The sequence below is a fragment of the Bos indicus x Bos taurus genome, chromosome 19, assembly GCF_003369695.1.
Source record: "Bos indicus x Bos taurus breed Angus x Brahman F1 hybrid chromosome 19, Bos_hybrid_MaternalHap_v2.0, whole genome shotgun sequence".
Classification (NCBI taxonomy): Eukaryota; Metazoa; Chordata; class Mammalia; order Artiodactyla; family Bovidae; genus Bos; species Bos indicus x Bos taurus.
The window spans coordinates 41909802-41932061 of NC_040094.1; the positions used below are offsets into that span (position 1 = coordinate 41909802).

Genomic DNA, 22260 nt, shown 5'->3' on the forward strand with positions numbered 1-22260 from the left:
TCTTTTTTCCATTTTTTTATTACATTTGGACCTTTAAGAAACATATACCATCAGTTATACCACTATTCAGTAAAAATCTATTCTAGTTTTTAGAACGCATATGTGTCACAAACTATCTTGCTTCTAGTCTCTAAGACTTTACTAAGAGTTTATCAAAAAGGTTGGCTCTGACCTATGGGATCCTGAGCCTTGAGGTTTTAAATGTTTTGATTATTGTAAAACAACTTCCAGTGGATGAACCTTAATTCCCAGCTGTTTTCTTTCTAGAATGGGCTAATCATTTTGAAGTTACATATTCCTTTACAAGAATATTTACTTCCTTCAGTTTTCTGATCTATTCTGTCTTTGGAAAACTCAGGGAAAAAAAGTATTTTTCCCCCTGTACAATAAAGATGAGTTCTCACCAGAACATATCCAATATTAATGATAACAAAAGGCAGTATAGATAAGTGTATATGTGCCATGTTCACTTTAATGACTATTCATAAGCCAGTAACTAACTATGGAGACTATTTCTGGATCAATACAATCCAAGTGTGGTTGTAGGTACACTCAACACATTAACACAACTCTTGGTATCTGACACTGATGAAAAATAAAAAAGGGTAGGTGAACAAACACATACTCATACATTATTACGTTCTCCAGAAGCTGTTCTTTGTGGAAGGAAACAAGAAAGGGGACCTTCAGGAAGCTATTGACGGGGACTGGGAAGGCTTAAAGCTATGGCTTTGGTAAGCACCCAAGTGAGCTGTAGGAAGGCATTTGTACAAGTAGATTCTGCAGCATCAAAGGATAATTCTCTAAAAGAGGTGGGCATTTTCTCAGTTAATCTAAATTCTGAGGCTCTCAGCAGTTGAGGGCTAGAAACAAGATCCAAAGAACCATCTTTGCAACCGCTTACGAAAGGTGACTGTGCCATTCAGCTCGTGATGCTAAATGGTCCAAAAGCCTTTGGTGGTGTGATATGGACAAGAACAATATTAATACACAAACCACATAACACCATTAAAACTCAAAAAACATTTTTTCATTTAAAAAAGTTACTTAGAACACATAGAACAAGGCAGCATTCATTCCTTTTTCTCGCCCGCGGGTGCGGGGTCTGTCGGCGGCTCCTCCACGGCGGCGCTGTTGCTCTCTGAGCCAGTGTTGCTGTCGCTGGTGCCTTCCTCTGCCAGACTGTCCACCCCTTCCTGCCCACTCTCCTTGTCCTCAGGAGTAGACGTGCCTTCTTCACCATTCTGTTGGCTTTCTGTCGTATCTTCAAGGTGTGTCTCCTCTGTAATCACACATTTGTCACTGTTAGTTCCCAGACAAAAACGTACTCTTCTGTGCTGACAGTCCAGAGCCGCAGCATCCAATGATAAGGCAGCTGCTCAGTACAACTGAAAACACATACCAAGCCCTGAGACGGGCTAGTGTGACCAAGGAACTTTCAGCATGTTTAAAACAAATTGGAATTTGGGAAAAAAAAAAAAAATCTACTTTTTAACTGTAAATTTTGAATCTAAATACAAATCAAGTATTTCTGCTGAAAATTTAGCTTCCAAATTTCAATGTGCTTTAAGTCTAAAGTGCACACTGGTGTTTGAAGAGTTATGAAAATTAATTTCATTTAAATTTCATTAAAAGGAGTCGGTAGCAGAACATTTCTAATTACACAGGGACATATTTCTTTGGACAATGCTGCGTGAAGTACTTGGATTTAATGAGTGAGAAAGCAGGTAAGGAAATGGTATAAGACTGATAAAGTATTTTGTTATAAGTCATGGTAGGCTGTTTTCTGTTATTGCTCCAATAGTCTGAAATGATTTTCTTCAGTTTTTTTTTTTTTCTTCAGCTAGGAAGATAAAAATTTGAGTAAAGACCTATGGTGGTGGTGTTTTAGTCACTAAGTTGTGTCTGACTCTCTGTGACCCCATGTACTGCAGTCTGCCAGTCTCTTCTGTCCAGAGGACTTCTCAGGCAAGAATACTGGAATGGGTTGCCATTTCCTTCTCCAGGGGATCTTCCTGACCCAGCAATCGAACCCAGGTCTCCTGCTTGGCAGGAGGATTCTTTACCACTGAGCCACCTGGGAAGCCCAAAGACTACAGGCACCCTCTCCTGCAGGCGTACTCTATTCACAGATGACAGAACAGCGGCAGGGGACTGAGCAGTGTCCCAGCTGCCAAGGGAGTGAAGGAACCATGCTGTCGTTCTCATGCTCTCGCTTTAACCACAAAACGTGTTCATGCTCCAAATTTGTTAAGATAAAAAACACGTTCACACAAAACAGAAAAAGATTCAGATAATTAAACTTAAAATCTGACTATCTGAAATGTTAATATGCTGATACATTCTGTAGAAATATCTGGTAAAGATAGCTAGCATATTCCACTTCATGTTTTCCAGATGTCAAATCAGAAGCTGTCAGCAGAGCACCCAGGGTGACTCTGGGCCCTCTCAGCCCTTGTAATGACAGTCCAGGGAGCTTTTGGTTGTGTTTCCCATGCTTCCAGCTCAGTTCTGTTTACTATCCAGCGCACTGGGCAGGGTCAAAACAGCGTGCAGGGCGATCCCAAGATTTCAACCAATAATTGATTTAATCAGTACTTCACGTAAGCTTTACATGTTATTGTTTGCCTTGAGGCAGCTTTTAGTCAGGAAAATCAGTAGAACTGGAAGTATGAATTTTTCTAGGATGGAATCAATAAATACTTTCTGTAAAGACTAGATAGAAAATTTTCAGGTTTTTTGAGTCAGGCTGTCTCAGTTGCAACTACTCAACTACACTGCTGGAGCCCCAAGGCAGCCACAGATAATGTGTAAACAAACGGTTCCAATAAAACTTTATTTATAAAAATAGGTGGCAGGCAGGATTTGGCCTGCAGGTTTTATTTGCCCACCTCTGTTCTAGGACACCAAAGAGGACTGATCTTAAGGGCAAGGACCACATGCTGTTTAAACAATTTTAGCAATAAAGGTTAAAATACTGAGTGCCAATACCATGTCAAAGCCAGTAATGATGATTTTATGTACATCTGCTTCTTTATCCTTGGGAACTCAATTTCAAGAGGTGGGTGCTAGAATATTTACAAAGGAGGAAACTGAAATTAACTTACCTAGACTGAAGGTCACAGTGCTAGCATGGGGTGAAACAGTACCCAGATCTGTGGGCCCTCCAGGCCAGCACCCTTAACCATTAAACCACTACATTCAGTACTTTATATCCCAAGTCAGGGAATGATATGACTCAATCTGGGCAAATACCCAAGACCTCAAACAGCCAGACTAAAGGCAACACATCACTGCTATTTTGTACCAATACCAACACTTTAAGTGAATCTATTATAAGAGATTAAGATTTGGGAAGAAAGAATGCGCATGTAATATGGAGAATAATTCAAGAGGCAAGATTAACAGGACCTCCAGAAAGCACTGAGAAAGGAAAGTCAGAATTAAAGACAGCTGTAAAAGCCCTCAACATTTACTCTGTAATCACCTGGCAGGCTACCTGTCTCCATCGGCATGCTCTCGTCCTCCTTCTTGTCTTCGGTCTTGCTTGCTGCTGGCTCCTCCTCAGGGATGATACTGCTCTGGCTGCGCTCGGCTTGCTCTGCTGCCTCTTTTTCCCTTTCCTCCTGCCTTTTTCGAGCCTGCTCCTCAGCTTGTGCAATTTCAGCCGCAATTTTTTCCATATCCACTTCTACTTTCAAACCACACAACTAGTAGTCAGAAAACAAAACACTCTCTTAGTCATGTTCTTTTCTTACAATCTCTGAATCAGAGAACTTATTTCACAAGTGGGTTTTCTTGGCTAAGAACTATATTCATATATACGGCAGGAAAAAAACCAAGCTCCTGTGTCTACAGGAAGGTTGCCCTAGCAGCCATGTAGTACCAAGTGTTACGAATAGTTGGTGAAGCAACGCTGAAAGCACTGGCTTATACTCAAAGCTTCTATTTTATATTTCAGGCTGCCAAACACTATGTTTACTTGTTTTCATGTGAAGTGCGAACTGTGAGCTACAGCTAATGAAGACATTTGATGAATAAGTTGCAATGAAAATAATTCACAAGTGTATGAGAGTTTAAAATATCAGAGGGTTCTAGAGTCTCAGGCCTAGTTCACTGAACGTGTATACTATACAATGTTTCAAACCTATTGCAACGTTGCCAGAAAATGGAAATTATTTTATAAAGTAAAGATCTTACCAGCTACAGCAAAGTTAACCCTGTTTCAAAGTGAATGACACTACATAAAAACACTATTTTGGAAAAAAGAATGAAAAAAAAAAAAAAGAATCTATACACAGCGATACAAGTATAGTTAACACATTAAATCCATACCCTTTTAAGCTCATTGTTAAATGAGTCTGTGCTTTCCAGGAATTTCCTCTTCTTTTCTTGGTGTCGCTCCTCTATTTGAAGAAGTTCAGCTTCTAATTTTCGCTGTAAAAGATAAGATCAGGTTTTGTTATTTACTATTAAATTATCTTCTCTAAAGCTAATGTCAAACACAGAAAATATGTCTCTTTTTTTTAATGGTCCACACTTTTTCACAGTGTGATAAGTGTTTTGCTTTTTTAATTTAACTTATTATATAATGTGCTAAAATTTAAAAAATGTAAAAAGGCAGCACAGAGAGAATGACTCATTAACAAGAGTAAGTTAGACAATACTGTCAGCTCTCAGCAATGTTTTGGAAGAAAAATATTTAGTATGCTAGTAAAAGTTGATAGGATGTCTCAAAATTCTTAACAAATACACTTTCTGTCAAAAGGCTCCCTGTTACAGTTTTAATGACAAACTTACTAAATCTCTGGGAAGGGTTTACTCCCTCCAGCCTCTTCCCTGAATCAGGAATAGGTTAGAGAGGACATAAATATTTAACAGGCACACTCATGCATGGTATACAATCAGGGTACCGGGCACCTACGGCACAGGCCCATCTTACTGTAACAAATGTTTCTGTCTTTACCTGATGAACCATTAAGGACTGGACCTGTCGTTTAAGAACCTGCATTCTAGCTGTCGTGACAACTGACCGAACGTCTGGCACCACACTCTCGCTAAGGATTTCACTGATGAGGCGGTGGTTTCTCTGGAAACGGGCAGTGGCTGTATGCTTCATTGAAAAGCCATCATCATAATCTGGAATAAACAACATGATCTGGAAATCAGGTCGCCAATTACCATCATCAGGAGAGTGTAACAATGTTAATAGTTACCACAGAGCCATGGTCCTCACTGGTCTAATAAGTGGGTTTAAAGGGCATCAAAGGAGCACCAGGGCAGTCACTTGATAAAAACCATACAGAGGATACAATGAGTTCACCGGCCAAGACGTTGGTTTTGCTCACAAAATCTTTTAAGTGAGGATGTGCATCTGATATTTGGCCGGAACTCAAATGAGATACAACTAAGTGTCTCTGGCCTGGAAATCAACTCGAAGGCTGCACGTGCTGGCAGTACAGACTCTGCCAAGCACCTCACTCTGGATAGTAATTCAAAGCTCTTACAACTGATGCTGCACAGGAACTTTCTGGTGTCTCTGTCACTACAGCACTTCAAAGTAAGGAAAACGCCCACTGCAGAAAAGACATCACCTCTAGTAACAGCAGTTTCCCAGATGGGCATATACATATTTTATCAGATTAAAATAACACTAAGGCCTTAAAAAATGTTTAGTTCTAAATTTCACTTTTAATTTTTATCAATTTATACATGTATACATTTGTTATCAGTGTATAAAGGTATCACACATTATTTCTATTCACTCAAGTTCATATACATTTAGTATGGGTCTAGTTTACAAGCCTATTTTTAGTAGCTATTACCTTTGCTCTTACACTATTACACTTTGCCTAAGTGGGTCTTAGGAAGCACCACTACGAACAAAGCTAGTGGAGCTGATGGAATTCCAGTTGAGCTAGTTCAAATCCTCAAAGATGATGCTGTGAAAGTGCTGCACTCAATATGCCAGCAAATTTGGAAAACTCAGCAGTGGCCACAGGACTGGAAAAGGTCAGTTTTCATTCCAATCCCAAAGAAAGGCAATGCCAAAGAATGCTCAAACTACCGCACAATTGCACTCATCTCACATGCTAGTAAAGTAATGCCCCAAATTCTCCAAGCCAGGCTTCAGCAATATGTGAACCATGAACGTCCAGATGTTCAAGCTGGTTTTACGAAAGGCAGAGGAACCAGAGATCAAATTGCCAACATCTGTTGGATCATCAAAAAAGCAAGAGAGTGCCAGAAAAACATCTATTTCTGCTTTATGACTATGCCAAAGCCTTTGACTGTGTGGATCACAACAAACTGTGGAAAATTCTTAAAGAGATGGGAATACCAGAGCACCTGACCTGCCTCCTGAGAAATCTGTATGCAGGTCAGGAAGCAACAGTAAGAACTGGACATGGAACAACAGACTGGTTCCAAATAGGAAAAGGAGTATGTCAAGGCTGTATATTGTCACCCTGCTTATTTAACTTATATGCAGAGTACATCATGAGAAATGCTGGGCTGGATGAAGCACAAGCTAGAATCAAGACTGCCAGGAGAAATATCAATAACCTCAGATATGCAGATGACACCACCCTTATGGCAGAAAGCAAAGAAGAACTAAGGAGCCTCTTGATGAAAAGTGAAAGAGGAGAGTGAAAAAGTTGGCTTAAAACTCAACATTTAGAAAACGAAGATCATGGCATCCGGTCCCATCATTTCATGGCAAATAGATGGGGAAATGTGGCAACAGCGGCAGATGTCATTTTTTGGGGCTCCAAAATCACTGCAGATGGTGACTGCAGCCATGAAATTAAAGACGCTTACTCCTTGGAAGAAAAGTTATGACCAATCTAGACAGCATATTCGGAGAAGGCAATGGCACCCCACTCCAGTACTCTTGCCTGGAAAATCCCATGGATGGAGAAGCCTGGTAGGCTGCAGTCCAGGGGGTCGCTAAGAGTCAGACACGAGTGAGCGACTTCACTTTCACTTTTCACTTTCATGCATTGGAGAAGGAAATGGCAACCCACTCCAGTGTTCTTGCCTGGAGAATCCCAGGGAAGGGGGAGCCTGGGGGGCTGCCGTCCATGGGGTCACACAGAGTCGGACACGACTGAAGTGACTTAGCAGCAGCAGCAACAGACAGCATATTAAAAAGCAGAGATGTTACTTTGCCAACAAAGGTCTGTCTAGTCAAGGCTATGGTTTTTCCAGTAGTCATGTATGGATGTGAGAGTTGGACTATAAAGAAAGCTGAGCAATGAAGAACTGATGCTTTTGAACTGTGGTGTTGGAGAAGACTCTTGAGAGTCTCTTGGACTCTGATCTCTCAAGGAGATCAAACCAGTCCATCCTAAAAGAAATCAGTCCTGAATATTCATTGGAAGGACTGATGTTGAAGCTGAAACTCCAATACTTTGGCCACCTGATGCGAAGAACTGACTCACTGGAAAAGACCCTGATGCTGGGAAAGATTGAAGGTGGGAGGAGAAGGGGATGACAGAAGATGAGATGGGTGGATGGGATCACCTACTCAATGGACATGAGTTTGAGTAAACTCCAGGATTTAGTGATGGACAGGGAGGCCTGGCATGCTGCAGTCCACGGGGTCACAAAGAGTTGGACACAACTGAGTGACTGAACTGAACTGAACCTTTGCTCTTATCACTACCAGTTTTTGACATATCTGCTAACAACATGTGCTATTATTTGTTAATATTTTTATTTAAATCAACTAACTTTTAAAATTACTGGAACAAAAGCTACCATTAAAAAATTCTGTGACTTTTTTTACTTCTTAAGGGAAAGTTTTTCATATTCACACTTAGGATTATGTACATTTGTGCTAAGTTATCCATCTAGGTTTCCTTTTTATTACTGTTCTTCTTTCATATGTCCCTAGTGTTGATCACTGGTAAATAAAGTCTTAGCAATATGGGCTTGTCTTTCCTTTTTTAAAAAATGTATTATTTTTTGGCCATGCTGAACAGCACGTGGGATCTTAGTTCCCTGAACAGAGCTCGAACTCACACCCCTTGCATTGGGAGGGCACAGACTTAACCAAGGAAGTCTGCACCTGTCTTTCCTTGCACTTGAGTTGGCTGATTCATTTTTGGGTAAGGGGAATGTAGGTTTGCTGCTGCTAAGTCGCTTCAGTTGTGTTTGACTCTGTGCGACCCCATAGACGGCAGCCCACCAGGCTCCCCCGTCCCTGGGATTCTCCAGGCAAGTTCCTTCTCCAATGCATGAAAGTGAAAAGTGAAAGTGATGTCGCTCAGTCCTGCCTGACTCTTAGCAACCCCATGGACTGCAGCCCACCAGGCTCCTCCATCCATAGGATTTTTCAGGCAAGAGTACTGGAGTGGGGTGCCACTGCCTTCTCCGAGGGTAGGTTTATATTTTCTAATTCACCAGGTATTTACTTTATCTCATGAATATTCTCTTTCTAAAAAAAGAAAGCCTTCACTACCTTGTGAGGATAACCGCCTATGTCCTGTAGGCTTGTAGGTCTCTGTTAGAGTGAGCAGCTGCTGTACTTGTGGACCTTCTGCCTTCCTCTTGGTTTTATGTACATTTCCACCCCCAAGTCTTCCTCTTTCTACTCTGTTCTGAGGGATAAAGTCCAAAGTCTAAAGTCATCCTTATCCTGGCATCTTGTTACTGTCCTTTCTTACTGCCAGCTCTAGTTCTAATACCCTATTTTCAACTTAAAACACATAATGGGCAGAAGCTGAGAAACAGAGAAGGGTTCTCTTTTCAAGACTATTCCTTAGTGACTCTCTTTCAGTCCCTGTCCACGTTCATGCTGTTTGTCGCTTCACCTAGTGAAAACTTCATCTGATTCCTACTTATGGCTTCTACGTTGCAAGTCTTTGTTCCCACTTATTACTGACCTCCCATCCTTCCAATTATTTGTAAACTGGATCTCGTCGATTTGTTTAGTTCTGTGCTTTTTTCTTGCATTAATCATTCAATCTGAGCAATTAACAGTTTGCACGTGCTTGTGTGTCTGTAGCACTGCTGACTCTGCTTAATATGCTTTATTGTCTCTACTCCCTATTCTAGTCTCTATGTTTATTAGATTTGTATTTATGAGGATATTTGTCAATATTCCAGTCCTTTCTTTTAAAAACTCATTTTTGGTTTTCTCTCCAAGTATTTAAGTTTATTCATGTCTTTAGGTGGTATTAGTGCTTCTTTTCCTAAAGGTCTCTTCTTTAAGGCCCTATAAGCTTCTTCTTTGTTATTACTACTTTAAAATGGGATCTTAAATTATTTTACTAATGTTTCTGTTGCTTGCAGCTAGAGCTTCCAACCTCTTCCACATCACAGCAGCACATGAGGAAAATGGTTTGTATAGCATGCGTGCTATGTGGATGAGTATACTCATAGCTGGAGGTGGCTAGCTCTGAAGCTCCTTGCAGCCTCAGACCCCGCCTGGCTGCAGAGAAGCAGAAGTGCACAAGCACACCTGCAAACTCTTCATGGGAGGCCAATTAGGAAGCTCTGTTCCACGTGCACGTGTGTGTGTGTGTGTAACACTTGTAGGTGTGCACCCTCGGAGGGCTTCTTAGGTGGCTCAGTGGTAAAGAACCTCCCTGCCACGCAGAGATGTGGGTTTGATCCCTGGGTCAGGAAGATCCCCTGGAGGAAATGGCAACCCACTCCAGTATTCTTGCCTGGGAAATCCCATGGACAGAGTCTGGCGGGCTACAGTCCATGGGGTTGCAAAAGATCCAACGTGACTTGGCGACTAAGCAGTAAAGCACCCTTATAAGTTTGGTGACTGAGCAATAAAGCATCCTTGTAAGTATCATTATCAGTTGTACTTATAAATTCTAGTTGGATTTCTGAATTAACTAGAGCTCAAAATGTCTCTTCCCCCTCATTAACTTTCTCACTTAAGAGCCTTTAACTCAGCTGATTTAAGGAACCAATAACAATAACCTGAAGGCATTTAACTTTTAAAAGCAGCTGAGGTAAAATTCTGATTATAACTAAAAAAACCTTTCATGCATTCTGAGTACAAAGATTTTGATAAACAATAGGTAGTTTTTGCTATTGTCTGCACTAAAAAGGGTATTTCTTTTTCTTTGGGAAATTTACACACAAATCTTAATCAAAATAATTATTTAAAATATTGAAATGGCACTGAAATTGTGCTGTTTTCCATTTCGGATAGGAAACAAAACTTCAACTTAAAGAGATTTCTCCTATTTTAATTCTCAGAGAAAGCATAAACAAAGCCCCACTTTTTTTTTTTACCATCTGGGTCTTCAGCAGGCTGAATGCTCATGTAAGGTTCTCCTTTCTCCATGCGAGACTGTCTCTGTCGACTTTCTTCCTCTAAAGCAGCTTCTGCACGACTTTTTGCATTTATGTAAGCAAGGTACGCGGGGGAATTATGGTAGGCCTTCATAGATTCATTGTATTCTATCTGAAATTCAAATGTTTCTCTGTTTTAGAATTAATATTTTGCAGGTTATAATGAATACTTACATTATCTCATTTGAACATCAAAAGACAGGATAACTATCTCCTTCTTACAGACAAGGACTCTGAAGTCTAGAGAAATTGAGTGACTTGACCCAGGCAGATGAAGCCTCAGCTGTCTGATTAGATTGTATGTTTCTTTTATAAGTAACAACAAAGTGTTTACGAACTTTACCTGGTACCTGTCCCACCGTAGTTTCCATCCTACCTTTTCTGCTTCGTATTCGTTTAAATATTCTTGTTTTTCTTCATCAGTGAGATCTCGCCACATGCCACCAATAATCTTGCCAATCTCCCACAACTTTAGGTCAGGGTTGGAAGCCTTTACTTGGTCCCAGACCTTGAAAAGGAAACAGTTCAGATTTTAGTATTGATGCCTAAAAATACAGACTTTTACAAATACTTTTTAATATAGAAACCTTTACTTTAATCGTCAATAAAGGCACAAGGAATAGTATCAAAACCCATGTTCCAATCAGCCTGCTGCAACAATTATCAAAGGTCCGCTGGGTTACTTTAAGGCAGATTTCAGAGACCTCCAAACACTATAGACACTTATGATGAGATAACTCTACACAGTCTGTCTTTCTAAAAATTCACAAGTTTAGAAGGAATGAGGTTACTGTGCGTAATACAACATAACATATTGTCAAATTACACATATAGTAATTATGACCAAAAATTTCAAAATTTCTAAGTAGTGGTGAAATAGGTAAATGCTCATCTTTAATAAAGATATCAGCTATACTTGTTATTTTGAGAGTAATGGAGGTTCATCATCTGTTCCACCCACCAAAAAAAAAAAATTCAAGAAAAGTATGAAGAAAATAAAAGTACCATAAGTTGATTGTTTAGAGATAACCATTGTCTTCTAGGCTTTTTTAAAAAAATTCAAACTAACATGTATTTCCTATTATTTTTATAAAAATAAGATACCAGTACTTGTAGTCTTGCATTCCTTTTTTTCACCTGTTTCTCATGTCATTAAATATTCTCCAAAAGACTACACAATGTTGGCTACACAACTTTATCTTAAGTATTTAAGCTGTTTATTGTATACACATATATATTATTGTTATTTTGGGGTCATGCTGGGTCTTCACTGCTGTGCAGGCTCTCTCTAGTTGCACTGAGAGGGGGTACTTTCTAGCTGCAGCGCGCGGGCTTCTCGTGGTGGTGACTTCTCCCGTTGTGGAGCACAGGCTCCAGGCACGTGTGCTTCCGCAGTTGCTGCTCGGTGGCATGTGGGATCTTTCCGGACCAGGGCTCGAACCCTTGTCCCCTGCCCTGGTAGGCAGATTCTCAACCACTAGAACACAAGGGAAGCCCTTACCTGTTTATTAAATCACTTTCTTGTTGGATTTTAGTTTTGGAATTTCGAAATCATAACTAATATCTTTAACAACTGCAATCCTGTATCCTCTCCTCTGACTATACACAAAACGGCCAGCTAAGTCCATTGACCCTTGATGTAAAGCAAAGAGCAAAGACTGTAGTCCTCATTCCCTTCTGGCTCCAGGGCACCTACCTTTCTGCTGTACCTCATGTAGGGCATCAGCGGCTTATCTGGTGGCTTTGGGGGTTTTGGAATCGTGATACCAGAGGACGCCTAGAAAAGAGTTAAATACATTCATTACTCAATTGCTAGAAGTTCACCAGCAAACTGAAAAGAGAGTCCCTTTAAAAATTCTAATGCGCCTTTCTTCTACTCGTCCATGGATACAAGATTCCTATATTTTCTCCACTGAAAATAGCTATCACTGCAAATTCAGAAACGTTCACATCAAAAGAAAATAAAGAAAATGACTTTAAGCACAGAGCTTTTTAATATGTTACTTAGCAGTTTATTGCCACTGCTTTGACAACCTGGCTGTAAGAACAAATAAAATATTACACAATTATCCATACAGCAAAAATATATGGTTATACATCAGATGTCCCACATTTAGGACATTACCTGGCATCCTTTTATTTTGCTTAATTTACCATTACATATACAGTCAACACTTGATTATCTCACCAGAAGCTGAACCCGATCAGCACTTACCACATCTCACACTGCCTACTGGGGACTATTTACTATTTGTACCATCTCAGGAACACGTTTCCACATGAACACCTGCCACCACCACAAAACCTACTCCCTAGATTCAAAAATGAAAAACAAACTAACAAAAAACCTTCTTACTCCTTTGTTATCACTAGAGATTTTATTTTTCTTTTACCCATATCTAGTTTTTGTTTTAAATAAAGGAGATTAGGAAGTGTGCACTGAAGTCATGTCTTTTTTGTACTCCTAGTCACAGCAGAGGAGTGAACAAGTTTACCAGGAACAGAGAAATGATAGAAACAGGGCCTGATTAAGTTATTTTGAGACCATATGTTAAGAAACTCCACTTAATTTTTTTAAAATGCTGATTTTTGTGGGGGAAGACAGAGAAAAAAGAAATGGGAAACAGAAGGTGAGGAGACTGAAAAATAGTTTAAAAAGGTAAAGACGAAAGTGGGTGAGAGAAGGCAAAAGGGCAAGAAATAGAGGAGATGAGCTCTTTCTAAAGGCTAAGTCCAGGCAGGAGACCAGGCAGCCCGTGGGCACCCCCCACACCTCCAGTACAGGAAAGCTGCTTCTGAACCTACTCACATCTCTGCACACCCTGCTGCATTTGATCAAGGGCCCAGCATCAAATCATGGCTGAATTACATTTGTTTCCCCCACATTTCTGGAAGACTCCTGAAATTGATTTTCCTGCCAGGCTGGGAAGGAAGAAGGCTTCCTTCTAATTATCAAAAGATAGGAATCAACAAATCTTTATAAGAAAACTAAGGTGACATTTTGCTCCCTTGCCCTTATGTGTTCTTGTGGTAAAACCAGAGGGAACCCCCCCCCCCCGCAATTCTCAGCTGAGACCCCAAGTCTAACCTTATTTTTCATCGAAGGGCTCAGGGAAGAGTGTGCCTGTACCCCTTCCACCACTTTCAAACAATGTTTCTTCTTCCTGCGAGGAGGGTCTCCCTCTAGCCCTATATACTTGTCAGTAACTCTGCTTCTTCATACATGAACTTATAAGAAAGCATTTCATCTCTGCAGCAGTATTCCTCTCTCTCCACATCGCCCACGTATTCTTACCACACAGGATGCTGATGCCTGTGTAGACAAACCCTGCTTTTAGCCAGCAGTGGTCAGCAGGGTGAAATGAGACGTGGGGGATGGAAGCTGTCAACAGCGGCGGTACGAATAGCCAACAGGAGATCTGTCTTAGGGCTGCAGGAGTTTTCTGGTGGGTGGGTGTGGATTTCTACAAAGCTAACCTTCTGTCATGAGTTCAGAGCAAGAAACACACAAAAGTCTGATTCTTCATACATAAAGTTACTAGAAAGCACTTCCAACTCGCGGCCAACACAAACCTTCAGAATTTCATGAAGTGGGTTCCAAATGAATTAAAACACTAAAAACAAATTACAATAATATTTGCTCCTTGATATTTTTCAAAGAGCTGCATTTTATAACAATGAATTTGCTTCTTTTTTTTCTCCCAAAGGAAGGTACCTGGATTGTCTGCATGTTGAGGTCATATTTTCATTACACTGACCAGTCAGTTTACAAATACAAACAGAACTAAACCAAAACAATAACAACAAAGTTAAATTCTAGCTGGTTTTCATGACATTAAAGGTTAATATCACTCAACAGTCTTAATTCATTAACCATCTCAAACGGACATCTTTCTAAAATGACTCAAACATTACTTTTCCCCCCACCAAAAAAAAAGCAGTTTGCACTGTACATAATTATAACCACTGCTTTGCTATAATCCCCTGGCTTGAGGTATGAAAAACTGTCGGTTCCTTTATTAAATGACCTGATAGTTATGATTTTGGAAGGCATGTCTCCTTTTTCAGCTGTTTCCTTCCTTGCTGCTGTCAGGAAACCTACCTCCAGCAGCAACTGTCCCCCTCTCCAAATGGCAATGAGTCGGGAGAAGACAACTAATTATGCCAGTTAAAACTGCTTACAACAGAGGAAGGTCCCCTGTGAATAACAAAGTCTATGGTTTTGTGAAATTTTGGCTACTTGAGAGATTTGTGTTATTTCTTCCCAATTTTCAGCTGCTTCTCTGGTAAGATCTTACCCAAGGTTTTCTTCTGGGATGAAATTCCCATTAAAGCACAGAAATGAACTGTTCTTAACATTCTGTCTCAATCTGTTTTCACATAGGTACTTAAGAGAATGTTAATCAGCATCTGATGAAGAACTGACCAGAAGTGAATTCCACTTCATAGTTACCATAAGCACTCCAAAAGGTTTCAACATGCTTATATATATAAAGTGTTTATTGTCTGAAAACTCTTCAGGTTTACTGAAGTCATCGGGAAAACCACATGTTCGTAGATCCTATGGGAAGCTACTCCACAGGGTGTCATCAAATCATTCCTTCAAATCAACGACTTAAGGTGATTTGCAGACAATAATACCAGAGAAGCTCCGCCACAAAGTAACACATAAATGGGGTCATATTAAAATAACACTTTTATAAAGGTCAAAATCAGATCTATTGAGTCCTAACAGAGCTTAAATTGGATATACAGACAAAAAGAAAAAGGTAGTTTAAAATTTTAGGCATAATTTTTGTAAAGAATGATTACCTGAGAGGTCACTAAAAGTTGAAGGATTAACACAGGCTAAAAGCCTCCACATTTCCTAGTCCCTTCAGTTCAAGTCTACATACCACCTGGATTACACTTCAATATGGTGTTGAGAGGACAATAATACAAATAAAACAACTATAAAGAACCAGAACATCAACATTTCCATGTCCAACAGCCTTCCCATACTAATCTACCCTAAAGCTAGTGCTTACTCCAAATACTGGGTTCCAACGTCCCCAGGAAGGAATGGGGAGAAACAGATAACTGCCCAAGACCCTGAGACAGCAACTGTACTTTCCTATTCCTGGTACGTCTCCACTGAATGATACGGCTTTATTAACAAAGGATTCCCAGCTACATCCTGGTTGAGAATGAAATGCCTACAGAAAATAAAATACAAATTATTCTAATATTACCGTTACCACCATTACTTTTCCATCAACATAGATAATCAAGAGCTGACTGTATAGAGCTATTAAAATGTAATCATTCTTTTGATTATTACCCATGAATAATTTTCTGTATTAACATAAACAATCCAAAATTGATTCTGCCCCTTAATTAAATTAAAATGTTCTTTATCATTTGATAACTTTGCCACCCATTACACTTGTCAAACAACACATTCAGGCCAGGGAAAAACAAGTACCGATGCACATAAAAACTGTATGCATTGTAAAATGCATACATACACACACTTTGTCAGAATTCTTTTCAGATACCATGAAATATGCATGGCACATACAACTTGATATGCTTATGAAGTACAAATTATGCAGAAACAATGAAATATTTAGACAAACAAAACCTATCAAGCTAAGCAATATGCTTACCAAGATAGACATATAGTTTGGTAGTTACAAGCTTTCTGCTCTAGCTTGACTACAGGGTGAGAGGGCTTTTTTGAAGTCACACTAAATGAATTATTTTTGAATACAGCAAACAAAAATCAGGTATTAAAAAGTTTACAGCCATTCTGGGTTGTATAAATTCTTACCAATACCACATTCCAATGTATGTAGGCATTTGGCTTTTGGATTTATTTATCTATTTTTGGTAAATCATTTTTATAGTTATTTGTTTTTTGGGTACCTTAAATTTCCTTAAATGAAGTTAAAGATAATTTTAAAATAAAAAGTCTGAAGTTAAAAAAAAAAGTTTGAAGTACATCATCCAATTTTGGTATCTCAGGCTGATTATTTAAGTGAAACATCTAAGTTTCAGAAATCATATCCTTTACCCTCTGAACTATAAATGTACTTCTGGTTGTAGATATGTATAGTCTGGTAACTCAAAGTAATTTCCTTCAGCTTTCATTCTGCAATTCTTTGAATTGGCACAAGTATCTTTTTAACTAGAAAGAAACGAATCTCAGTTACGTCAACTGTTAAATCCAAAAGACAAATAATTGTGTGCAGCAGTTCAAACTGGTAGGATAGCCCAAAAAGGCCACGTCTATAAGCCCAGTCTCTATTAAGAAAATAGTTATTGAACCTAATGCCAAATACCTTAAATGAAAGATACTCTTCGCCTCAAAAAGGGCATCTTAACCATAGGAAATCCTAGGTTTGTCTACATAGAGTACTAGCATTAAGTGCCCAAGGCTTTATCTCTACCAATCACCAAACAGAATGGATTCTCCTTCTCTTCTATATACATATCCAGATCTTACTATTTTTTTTTTGTTTGTTTTTCAGTATAAGATTGTACAATGAATATTTAAAATAATCTGAAAGCCAGGTTAAATTTTTTTTTAAATGGCTGTGCTGATGATTCAAAAGGACCTAAACCTGAAGGCATTTCTGGTCAATTCCAGTTGTTTGCTGGATGCTGTAAGAGTTGATTCTCCTACCGTGACCCGGCTGTTGGTGCCCGGGTTCCCTCCCAGCCTGTAGTTGTTGTAGGCGAGATGACTGTATGGATTGTATCCCACAAACCCTGGTGTGCTGGGCATTTGCTGATGGAAACAAATGAGACAAAAACACGAATGAGAAATGAGCTCAAACGAGGAAAACACAGAAATGAAAAATGATCTGCATATGGCATGCAAAAGCAACCTGAATTTAAACAAGCAATGATGTGTTGTAATTGTTCTTTTTTTTCATTGAAAAACCAGTCTGCAAGTGGTTTTTGTTTTTTTTTTGTCTCTTTCTGTCTCTTTGCAGGGGCCAGTGGTGTTTGTATGTGTGAATGCGTGTTTGTCTTTCAGGATAAGCAATACACTGAAGTGTCTCGAACATTCAGGATCACTTTATGGTCAATATATGAAATAACAACTTAGCGATATATGTCTGAGATTAAAGCTTGAAATGTGATAAACTGGGAGTCTGAAAACACTTTACATGCAAAACAAAACATGATTTATTTGACAGTCATGTGAATGCCACCAATGCACTTATCTACCAAAAACAAAAACAAGAAATGGATTGCTTCCAAAGACAGCTTTAAATCATTTTATATAGTGTGAGAAATGAGAAGAGATTCAAATCAGGAAGCCAGAAGTCATCAATAGAAAAAAACATATGTGGGATTCAATGGATGTCACATACATGATTTCAAAACAAAGACTTGTAAGAAATGCATGGATTTCATTCTGGGGGTACTGTCTGATCTTTTTAACCCAGTCATTTTAAAGGCTTTCTCTTCCATCTCTTCTTTGATCCATCTTCCACAGGTCAATCACGAACAATTTCTGCATTTAGTTTTAATGTGAACTACTTCTCTAGTAGACAGACTTGAACTTTTTTTCCTCATCTGATTTCCTGATAGCCCTAGCTCTTTCCAACCACAATTGCTTGTTGGAGCAACAGAATTTTCAGCTTTTGTAAATTATGTGTTGATGTGATCACAAATGGGCTCTTATATAGCAGTGCCCTTCGTGGTTAATAAAATGACATCCAATGTTCATGAGAATCAGAATATAGTGCATAAAAGGGATGTAGCAAAGAGAGACCAAAAGTAAAGTATTTGACCTAATGAAATTCAATCAAAACAAGTGACAGTAATTTCATTTTAACATGCAATTAATACCAATGCTGAATTGTATAATGTAAAATAAACAACACATCCCAACTAAGCTGTAGCTATTATCAACACAATTTTCTAAAACATGCCACTGCACATATCCTTAGTGTCCAAAAAAGAGACATTCAAGCAGATCAATCATTTGATATTCTTTACAAGAGAACAAGTGATCAATTTCTAGTCTATGTAGTTATAGAAGACGCAAATCAAGCATATATAAGTAGGCAAAACACAGATGAAGTATCAAAGGCACAAAAGAAGTGTATATTACTTGGAGTGGTGGTACATTTGGGTGGTAGTGGTGGGTGGAGGTGGTGGTGGTGGTGATGGTGGTGGAAGAAGAAATGGAAATAAAATAAAGGAGGATAACTCATTTAATATCCATTCTGTTGGATGTACTAACCCCTAGTCTTCTGTATATTATGTGTAATGTAAAATTATAATGGTACAGAAGTATGATTAAAGAAAGGTAAAAATATCCCTTTCTACATTTAAGAAATCATAGGGTTGGTTTCTGAGCTATTTCTATTATCTCAAAAAAATTAATGTCTTCAAGATAATATACGCTGTTAGAGGCAGTATTTGCGTCAAAATGACACCTTCAAAGACTGCATACGCAATGATAATCACTGTTCAATGTTATGAGGCAATAATGTAAGAAAATTAAGTAAGGGAACTTAAAAAAAAATTCAAACTAAAACACTGCAATTATACCATTTCCAAAAATGAAGTACATGGTTAGCTCTTTGAGGTCAGGAATCTCAATTGTTCAACTCCACCTGTATAGCCACTAGCAGAGTGCCAAGGAGATGGAAGTAAGAAATGTTCTTTAAGAAAGGAAATAAACCGAACACAGGACTTTACGATCTACTGGAAGTAACTTTAGAAACTGTACGTTATATAAAGTTGAGATGTGATATAGTATTCCTTTTTAAAAGCATCTTACTAAGGAAAAACAAATTGTTGATAAACTGAAACATACAGCAGAAGGTTAGTAAATAAAAGTTTATCTAGTGGAGAAAACAAAGTTATACAAGGCCCTAATTAGTAAGCTAGCCTGAAATTTAGGGGTAGGGAGAATGGAAGGAGGGCTAACAGCTTTAGTTAACTTCTTTTGTAGGATATGGTCAATGTTAACAGTGTTTTTTGTTTTTAAATAAAAAAATAACAAGGAGTCCATTTCAGCAAGGCTTGAAGAGTTACTGTTAAATCTGTTTTGTGGACTGGGCAATTATTTTACATGCTGACCAAGCTGGGCCAGAGCTTGCTTGATGAAAAAAACTAGTTCACTATTATTTATACACTTTGAAACATATCAAGTCTCAATCCAATAAAATATTATTTATGGCATAAAACTCAATAGCAGGATCTGACCCACAGATAATGAAATCCTTACTTGAACAGCTTGAAAATAAAGATTTACAATAAGGTAGTATAGAACTGGAAGCTTTATTGTTTGATTTAATGTGAAAATTATATACAGATAGGAAGAGAAAAATGTAACCAATTGAAGGTTAGGTTTAAAAACAATAAATGCCAGAATGAGCATTTTTTTCATATTAGCTTTCAAGAATCTTAATAGAGATGAACAAGAAAAGTGTTAAACTTGCCACTTATTTCTAATTAAAAGAAGAACTGAGCATAGGAGGTTGGCATTTCAGTAGTATGTTTCTTTAAATGTTGGGGTTGGTTCAAGGTAAGACGCAGAGTTATTTTATTTAGTAGGAAGTGCTGTTTTTTAGCTGAATTTTTCATCCTGTTGCTGTGATGACTGAGTGACTGTCACTGGAAGACATCTGGGTTTTTGTATCAAGGCCAGACTCGGCTATTACATTAACAAGAAAATTAAAACTTACTGTTGCAGGAGCTGGGGTGGGAGGTGGGGCATAAGATGGTCTTTCTGTTTGAAAGAAAATAAATAACTTCTTGTAAACAACTGAGATATAATACTATGCAACAAAACTACCAATGGTCCTGTTTTGAAGAAAAAAAAATGAGAGTATTTTGGAATTCCCATTTGCTAGGGCATTCGTCTCTTATTAATATAGATTGATAAATATAAAAAATGAAACTTACTTGACATTTTGGAAGATTAAGTTCTCAGTTCCTTAAGAATGAATCTGAGACACTAAAATAAAAAAAAGGAAAAAAAAAAGAAAAATAAAGATAATCAAAACTCAGCAAGCATAAGAGAATGTTTTTCTAAAGAATAGGGTAGTTTGATATTTCTTTGTAAAATTACATTATCTTCTAGTAATCAAGCCTTTTAAATATTTTCCTAGTTCTTTAGGTCACTTAGTTGATCAGAATTAAATGACTATGAGAGGGGATATTAAAAGTAAAATTAGACATGTACTTGCAAGCTTTTTTGTTTTGTTTTTTGATTCTGAGCCACCTCTTGTATGGAAAACGTCTCGCTGATGCCATGTAAACGTTTAGTCAAACTGGTAAAAACAGAGTGACCAAAGAATATGATGTATTATTGGGGCCTACCTCAACAAGGCCTACCAGACACCGACAGCTCCCTGATCAGCCACAGCCCTGCCTTCCTTTTAGGATAACTTCTTTCTAGTAAAACAGCATTTTACTCCTGAAGGCAGTGGAAAAGGTAACTGGTGTGACAATAAACTTCACATTCTCTTATAGTGGTAAAGGGAGCTTCCCTGGTGGCTCAGCGGTAAAAGAACCCGCCTGCCAATGCAGAAGACCTGAGTTCAGTCCCTGGGTTGGGAAGATCCCCTGGAGAAGGAAATGGGAACCCACTCCAGTATTCTCGCCTGGGGAATCCCATGGAGAGAGGAGCCTGGTAGCCTATAGTCCATGGGGTCACAAGAGTCAGACACAACTGAGCGACTAAAAAACAACAACATAATGGTAAATAGCTTCATAACCGCTGGGAATAAATTTCCAGAGTCTACTGGAAAAAACTCTTATTGATCTTCCTTAGCTCAACTCAAAATACATCTCCTCAATGGAGATTTCTGGACATATCTGTACAAAATTAAATGTTTCCTCATTTGTACTCCAATTTACACAGATCAGTGATATCATATTACACCTGCTAAATGGGGGCTGAATGGAGACAGGGACCAGCTAATTCATTATTGCTGTCCCAGTACCTAGCTCAATTCTTACCAATTCAGTCCCAGTAACACTAGCTCAGGACATGACCACACACACGTGAACTTGTTCCTTACCTCACTATACACTACACACAGTGTGTACAAAGAGACGAACATTCATTTTCATAAAAAAGGCAAATAACTTCTATGACTACTAGAGTGTTTTCATCCAACATTATGAGAAACAAAACGTGATTTTTTTTTTTTTTGCTCCTGTTTTGTATTTTAAGGGCATTTCTGGAGCATTATGAGTAAGAGGCCTGGTGTGGAAAGGAAGAAATCATTTATTTTCTCAATGGCCCAACCTGGGTCTCCATTCTCTCCTTAAGGTACAGGCAGGAAACCAGTCTGGTGCAGATTTCCTTCCTGCTCAAGCTTGGGTGGGCTGTCAACATCCAGTAGGCCTTGCTGCGGGGGGCCCTGATAATAACTGCCACAAGCTCCCAGGTGTGTCACATTTTATTGTTAATACTTTAAAATTACTGATCTCTTTTGCTATACCATAAATTTCAAGAGTGATCTCGTACATTTGTCCACCACTGTATGCATCTCCGGTGCCTGGCATAAAATCCTGGAGAAGTTATTTGGTGAATACCTTATACGGGACAGGTTTACTACTTTAACACCATCTGGTTTAACAGTCACACTACCAACGAGATGTGTACTGCTACTGCCATTTTACAGAGGGAAAAAAGGAGTCTCGTTCAGTGTAAGTAACTTGACTCAAGACACAGAGTCAGTAAGTGTCCGAGATGGGTTTCAAACCCAGGCCAAACTGTTGCCGAGCTTTCGCTTTTCACTCCAAGCCACACCGTGAGTCCTCAGATAGCTGCCTGGACAAGGGGAATCCACCTTCCCGGGGTTGAGGACCACGGGCGTAGCTTTCCCCAAGGGCTTCCTCTGAGATCGATTCGTTTAGGTTTGATGTGAAGGTGCACTTTACCAGCTACTCTACTGAAGAGGAGCATGCAGAAGCGCT

General features: G+C 38.9%; 1 protein-coding gene across 3 annotated transcripts in view; it reads right to left on the reverse strand.

Moving 5' to 3' along the window:
* SMARCE1 (SWI/SNF related, matrix associated, actin dependent regulator of chromatin, subfamily e, member 1) overlaps positions 1-22260 on the reverse strand; it is a 23066-nt gene continuing 806 nt past the window's right edge. Inside the window, exons 2-11 of one of the 3 annotated variants that reach the window (XM_027516749.1) lie at positions 20236-20287; positions 20016-20059; positions 16988-17092; positions 12017-12097; positions 10697-10828; positions 10261-10432; positions 4967-5139; positions 4336-4437; positions 3488-3710; positions 1-1282 (exon numbers count right to left, since the gene is read on the reverse strand). In XM_027516749.1, coding sequence (XP_027372550.1) covers positions 1074-1282; positions 3488-3710; positions 4336-4437; positions 4967-5139; positions 10261-10432; positions 10697-10828; positions 12017-12097; positions 16988-17092; positions 20016-20059; positions 20236-20242 — 1248 coding nt within the window. In that variant the 5' untranslated portion in view covers positions 20243-20287 and the 3' untranslated portion in view covers positions 1-1073. The remainder of the gene's footprint in view (positions 1283-3487; positions 3711-4335; positions 4438-4966; positions 5140-10260; positions 10433-10696; positions 10829-12016; positions 12098-16987; positions 17093-20015; positions 20060-20235; positions 20288-22260) is intronic. The other 2 variants (XM_027516750.1, XM_027516751.1) reach the window with 2 other exon arrangements.